The sequence below is a fragment of the Panicum virgatum genome, chromosome 5K (assembly GCF_016808335.1).
Source record: "Panicum virgatum strain AP13 chromosome 5K, P.virgatum_v5, whole genome shotgun sequence".
NCBI lineage: Eukaryota > Viridiplantae > Streptophyta > Magnoliopsida > Poales > Poaceae > Panicum > Panicum virgatum.
This window is the reverse complement of record NC_053140.1, coordinates 9953045-9960370: the sequence shown is the minus strand read 5'-3', so window position 1 is coordinate 9960370 and position 7326 is coordinate 9953045. Positions and strand designations below refer to the sequence as shown.

The 7326-nt window shown below is 52.6% G+C and overlaps 1 protein-coding gene across 1 annotated transcript; it reads left to right on the top strand.

The window, feature by feature from the left end:
- The first annotated feature begins 2847 nt into the window (after window positions 1-2847).
- LOC120709676 lies at window positions 2848-5071 on the top strand. Its single transcript, XM_039995347.1, has 3 exons — window positions 2848-3483; window positions 3711-4368; window positions 4485-5071. Exons 1-3 carry the CDS (start codon window positions 2848-2850, stop codon window positions 5069-5071), a joined length of 1881 nt encoding a protein of 626 aa, XP_039851281.1.
- The last annotated feature ends 2255 nt before the right edge of the window (window positions 5072-7326 follow it).

Below are 7326 nucleotides of genomic sequence, written 5' to 3'. Positions count from 1 at the left end.
CTCAATTGGGTACTGTCACTGAGGTGTTAGAGGGCATGAGAAGTCAGAGTGCAATAATGTTAGGTCCATTACCTGCTCATGTGTTTGACATTGGACCTGGGTCACCAGCTAAGGAACACTCCTACATTTTGCTTTTGGAAATTGTTTCACTATGCTTCAATTTGTTGCTGCCACTCAGTAGGGATTGGGTCATTGTACATCAAAGGCAAGCCATGGCCAGCTACCGGAGATGACCGGGGATTCAAAGTACCTGTGTACAGCTTAGGCCCACACCTTGGCCCTCCTTTGGTTGTGATACAATTGCGCAACTAGTGCAAGCTCTATCATATAGTCGGCATATGGATCAGTTTGCAAAATTGCTTCATGATGATATAAGGCTGCTACACTTAGGGCCAGAATCATCACTTGTTCCTATGGATATTGCTATTACACTATAACTGTAATGGCTAGTACTCACCTATTACCATGAATAAGTGCAGTTTGGGTTTATTCAGCTGCTGCAGGATGATACTTTAGATGAAGTTGAGTGCTATCAGTTGCATGGCAAAGGGCTTAGGGCAGGCCTATTCAGTTGGTCTCCTTGGAATTTCCAGTGTATAGTTGCATTATTTGCGCATTTCATTACTAATAGATGGACCCTCCTGCAACTTGGAAAAGGGGGGCTAGTTACACCATCTGGACACATGAGAAGTCTAGCGTTTCGGCTAGGAGATGAACTTATGGTGTCAGTAACAACAAGGAAGTTTCTGTTGTTTCAGTGCTACCAAAATGGAGTGAAATTTTTAATATTCAGTGGCTATGTGTTGTTTTCTGTTAGCAAGAGCAATATGTCTTGGAAGGGTCAGAATTTGGACCAGATCAGGTTTTGTGCTAAATTCTATGTCATATACAGTCAACAACTTGCCAGAAAGCACTTTCTTCAGAATTCATTTCAATTGCAATATTGTCATGTGGGGCCAGCAGTACACCCGCCGGAACCGCCGGCCCACATCTCATGCCGCCGCCGCATGCTTGGAAGCTGCCGACGTCCAAGCCTAAAAGATAGGATCTCCTTCCTAGTTTGTTGGGCAAAGACTCTATTTATTCAGTTGTAATCGTGAGAATCAAATCAAGCAATACAAACACCTTCCCAAACCTCTCTTCTTCCTAATCTCCCTCCTACTCACCATAGATCGGCCGAAACAACCACCGGGCGACCATACCGGCCGTGTCTACGAGCTTCGTAGTCGAGGGCCAGCTACCCTAGGTGTCAACGCCCTTGACAACCTATTATCACATTCCAGTCGATCCTCGTCCACTGCGCTACCATTCCACCTGCCCGCCGCCGCTGCACCGCCTTCCCCGATGCCATCCATCTCATCGCCAATGACGGACCCGACGACGGCCGACCTCGCGGTTCTCATCACCAAGCTGGCTGCGACCGTCGAGACCCTGCAAGCGAAGTTCGACACGCTCGAACAACGAACCTCCGACTCCTCGTCCTCGGGGGGCCGAGGGCCACACGCCGGTGATCACTACATGGATCGGCCGCCGCGATTCCAGTAGATGGACTTTCCTCGCTACGACGGCAAGTCCGACCCCCTCATCTTCATCAACCATTGCGAGTCGTACTTCCGGCAGTAGCGGATCGCCGAGGAGGAGAAGGTCTGGATGGCATCTTACAACTTGGAAGATGGCGCTCAGTTGTGGTACATCCAGGTGCAGCAAGATGAGGGCACGCCGCCTTGGCTCCTCTACCTGCGCTTCGGGCCGCCTACACGCTCCAACCCCTTGGGAGAGCTCATGTCGTGTAAGCGCTCTAGCTTCATTGTCGAGTACCAGGACTATTTCCAGGCCCTGCTCCCGCGCGCCGGCATCCTCTTTGAAGCCCAGCGCATCCAGATCTTCACGGTGGGCCTGCAGCCGCCGCACTCCCTCGACATCGAGATCCACAACCCCCAGATTCTCGCCCTCGCCATGAGTCTGGCTCGCAAGCTAGAGTTGCGCGAACAGTGTGCGGCGACTAGCAGGGCATGACGTGGTGCTGGGCACACAGTGGTTGGCCACGCTGGGGCCAATCCTGTGGGACTTCGGCGCCCGCACGATGTCCTTCTGGCACCGCGATCACCGTGTGCTCTGGCACGGCGTGACTGGCGCGCCCACGGTGTCCCTACACGCCTGCAACGCCGACAACCTACTAGATGCCGTCCTCGCCGAGTTCGCACCGATCTTCGCCGAGCCCCAGGGCCTCCCGCCGGCCCGCACCTGCGACCACCACATCACGCTCACACCTGGTGCACAGCCTGTAGCGGTCAGACCAAACCGCTACCCCGTCTCCCACAAGGATGAGTTAGAGCGGTTGTGCGCTGCCATGCTCGCACAAGGGCTGATTTGACATAGCTCATCCGCCTTCTCCTCGCCGGTGCTGCTCGTCAAGAAGCCAGACAGGTCCTGGCGTTTCTGCGTCGACTACAGGGCCCTCAATGCCATCATGGTGAAGGATGCCTTCCCCATCCCGGTGGTGACTGAGTTGATTGATGAACTCCGCGGGGTGCAATTCTTCACAAAGCTTGACCTCCGGTCCGGCTATCACCAGGTACGGATGGCTCCTGCAGATGTGCAAAAGACAGCGTTCCGTACACATGAAGGCCTGTACAAGTTCCTGGTGATGTTGTTCGGCCTTTGCAATGCGCCGGCGACATTCCAGTCACTCATGAACATGGTGCTGCGGCCCTTCCTCCGTCGCTTCGTCCTCGTCTTCTTCGACGACATCTTGATCTTCAGCGACTCATGGGCTGATCATCTGCGCCATCTCCGCATCGTCCTCAGCACGCTCTAGCAGCACCAGCTCTTCGTCAAGAAATCCAAATGTGCCTTTGGGGTCGCCTCCATCCAGTACTTGGGCCACATCATCTCGGCGGACGGCGTCGCCATGGACCCCACCAAGGTGCAGGTGGTGCGCGAGTGGCGATAGCCCCACTCTGCGCGGGCAGTACGCGGCTTCGCCTCGCGGGATACTACCGCCGGTTCGTGCGCGACTACGGGGCGATCGCGGCGCCTCTCACCGCCTTGCTGCGCAAGGAGGGCTTCCAGTGGTCCGCCGAGGCCACGACGGCGTTCGAGGCCCTCAAGACAGCGGTCACGTCCACTCTGGTGCTGTGCCTGCCGGACTTCGACCAGCCCTTTGTCGTCGAGTGTGACGCTTCCACTCACGGGTTCGGCGCTGTGCTCCTGCAAGACAAGCACCTGATGGCATTCTTCCGCCGACTAGTGGCGCCTCGCCATCGTTCCCTCGTGGCTTACGAGTGCGAGCTGATCGGCTTGGTCCACACTATTCGACACTGGCGACCGTACCTTTGGGGCCGCTGCTTCCTAGTTTGTACTGATCACTATAGCCTCAAGTACTTGTTGGATCAGCGCCTTGCCACCATTCCACAGCACCACTGGATCGGCAAGCTCCTGGGGTTCGACTTCGCCGTCGACTACAAGCCAGGTGCTGCGAATGTCACGCCGCGACACCGAGGAGACCTCCGTCCTCGCCATGTCAGCCCCGTACTTTGATTTCATCGACAAGCTCTGCCAGGCCCAGGCCACGGACCCAGCCCTGGTCGCGCTTTAGGAGGAGATCGCCGCGGGCCAATGCTTGGTGCCGTGGTCCATCATCGACGGCCTTGTCGCCTACGACGCCTGCCCGCCTCTATATTGCGCCGTCGTCTCCTCTGTTGGCGAAGATCATCGCCGCGGTCCATGAGGACGGCCACGAGGGCATCCAGCGCACGCTGCATCGGCTGCGCCGTGACTTCCACGCCCCCAACCTCCGACGAACTATTCAAGACTTCATCCGCGAATGCACCACCTGCCAGCGGTACAAATCTGAACATCTCCACCCGGCCGGCTTGCTGCTGCCATTGCTGGTTCCGACGGCGGTTTGGACCGATCTCGGTCTGGACTTCGTGGAAGCTCTGCCTCGCGTCGGGGGCAAGTCCGTGATCTTGATGGTGGTGGATCGCTTCAGTAAGTATTGCCACTTTATTCTGCTCGCTCACCCATACACGGCCGAGCCTGTGGCGCAGGCGTTCTTCTCCGACATCGTCAGGCTGCATGGGGTGCCGCAGTCCCTGCTCTCCGACCGTGACACTATTTTCACATCGGCGTTCTGGCGGGAGCTCATGCGCCTCATGGGCACGAAGCTGCACATGACCACAATGTTCCACCCGCAATCGGACGGCCAAACCGAAGCGGCCAATTGGGTCATCATCATGTACCTGCGCTGCTTCACCGGCGAACGTCCGCGGCAATGGCTTCTTTGGCTTCCCTGGGCGGAGTACACGTACAACACCGCATACCAGTCATCGCTCAAGGACACGCCCTTCCGGATCGTCTATGGCCGTGACCCCCCACGATCCGCTCCTACGAGCCAGGCAACACTCGGGTCGCTGCGGTGGCCAAGAACATGGTGGACAGGGATGAATTCTTGGCGAACGTTCGCTATTGGCTGGAGCAAGCTCAGGCGGTCCAGAAGCGCCACTATGACAAGGGTCACCGCGATGTCTCCTACGCCATCGGCGATTGGGTTTGGCTACGTCTTCGACATCGTGCCCCGGCTTCACTACCCTCCGTCACGCGTGGCAAGCTCAAACTTAGGTTCTACGAGCCGTATCGCGTCATCGAGTGCATCAATGAGGTCGCTGTTCGTCTACAGCTGCCTCCCTGCGCTCGTCTCCATGATGTCTTCCATATCGGCCTCCTCAAGAAGTATGTGGGCACACCGCCGGAAGCTCCACCGCCGCTGCCAAACATCCACCATGGGGCTGCTGTTCCCGAGCCAGAACGCGCGGTATGTGCATGCTTGGCGTGTGGCGTTCTGCAGGTGCTCATTCAGTGGAAGGGCGAGTCGCCGGTGTCAGCAACTTGGGAGGACATTGACTCCTTCACTGAGCAACACCCGACGTTCCAGCTCGAGGACGAGCTGCTTCTCCAGGGGGAAGAGATGTCATGTGGGGCCGGCAGTACACCCGCCAGAACCGCTGGCCCACATCTGATGCCGCCGCCGCAAGCTTGGAAGCTACCGCCGTCCAAGCCTGAAAGATAGGATCTCCTTCCTAGTTTGTTGGGCAAAGACTCTATTTATTCAGTTGTAATTGTGAGGATCAAATCAAGCAATACAAACACCTTCCCAAACCTCTCTTCTTCCTAATCTCCCTCCTACTCACCATAGATCGGCCAGAACAACCACCGGGCGACCATACCGGCCGTGTCTACGAGCTTCGTAGTCGAGGGCCAGCTACCCTAGGTGCCAACGCCCTTGACAAATATCTGGTAAACCCACAACAGAAGTTCGGTTATGTTATGTCTTATTGTCTAGCTTAATAGAGGAGCAGCAAGTGATCCCTTGGGATCTAGGTGGTGATTCTCTATTTATGTTTGGGTTGGATATTAGCAAGACGATATTGAAGCAAGTACTGCTCCTTGTGGTGTCGTTGATGGATAACTGTGATAGCTCCAAGTCTCACAACTGCAAAGCACATGTTTTATGGATACAGTGGAAACTCCTTTGGTCACAAGCTCCAGTGATATGTTTGGTCGGAGATGAATTTGTGTAATTATAGTGCCTATTCATGTGCAATTGTTCCTTCAGTGCTCTCCAACTGGAGTTGCAGGTGTGCTCCAGAAGCCATCATTTGTCTTTTTTTTTGAAAGTTTATCATTTGTCTATTCGAAAACAATGACCATACAGCTTTGCGATGAACAGCACAGGCTACCTAGAGAAGTTATGGCATTCACAAAAGGATGTTCTGTACACTCTAGGTCCCTTCTTGAGGTGATACTTGGTGGTATTATAATGTTGGATTCCCACTTTCTCGCTGTGGAACTGCATATACAGCTATCTGTATTGGGCTTTCTTGAAGAATTCCAAGGATCACAAGATGTATGCTCATTCACTGAACCTGTGGTCCTATTATTGTCAAATCATATGGCTCTGCTACAGCCATGGTCAGTGCTTATGGATTCTCAATTTCCAATGAAATACTAGACAAGCAGTTCTGGTTCCACTAAATATTTCAGTTTTGCTTGTCTACTGGGAGATACTCCAACAACCTTTTGGTGGTTCGTGGTGCAATATGCCTGGTTCTATCCTTCTGTTTTCTATTAGCTTTCCTCTGACCAAAGTGCAAGTGATAGAGTGGCTTCCATTGCTGGTTGTCGAATCTATGTTCAAATTGTAAGTGCATCTTCTAGTAGTTGTTTCCTATATGGTTATTCAGATGAAGAATGTGACAAGCACTAAGTACTTGGAACCTTCCTAGGATCCCGGTTGAATTGATATTATGCATCGGCTTGGGGGCAAGCCGAATCTTAAGAGGTGGAGAATGTTAGGGATCAACTACCAGAGAATGGGCCAATGATAAGCAAGAGGCCAGGAAGCCCAAGGCAGGATTCAAAGTAACGCTAGTGCCTGCGTGCACGTACTTGGGCCCAGCCCATGTAATAGTCTATAATAGTGTTCCGATCGAGACGAGAGGACATCAGACAATGTATGAACTAAGCACTTTCTTCTTCCTCCCCAAGTTGAGCGGGTCTCGTGCCATGTCCATCTGACTCACCATCGGCTAATTCAAGTTTTGTTCGCTTCAACATTCACAAGAGCTTTCAGCCGATGGCAAGCCAAATCTTCCAATTCATCTTTCATTAGAGCAGAATACTCATCGGCCGTCAACTGCTCCTGAAACGTGACACGTCGTGAATCAAGCTTCAATTCCCATAGGAGAACAACTTCTTGTCCATATACCAAATGATATGGAGACACCTTTGTAGCACCATGACAAGTCATTCTATATGCCCACAAAGCCTCATTAAGCACAGTATGCCACTTTCTAGGATATTCATCAATTTTCCTCTTGATCAACTTAATGACTCCTTTATTAGATGCTTCTGCTTGACCATTAGCTTGGGCATAATATGGAGAAGAATTTAGCAACTTAATCCCCATTCCAGTGGCAAATTCCTCAAACTCATCTGATGTAAACATAGTACCCTAATCGGTCGTAATAGTCTGTGGAATACCAAACCGATAGATGATATGTTCCTTGACAAATTCAATCATTTTCTTCGATGTTACATTTTTCAGAGGAATTGCTTCAACCCACTTGGTGAAATAATCAGTGGCCACCAAGATAAACTTATGATTTTTGCTAGATGGGGGTATATCTGGCCGATCAAATCAATTCCCCATCCTCTGAATGGCCACGGCTTGATTATTGGATTCATAGCTGATGCAGGAACTCTTTGCACACTATCAAACTTCTAGCATTCTTGTCAACCTTTGTAATATGTGAAGCAATCTTC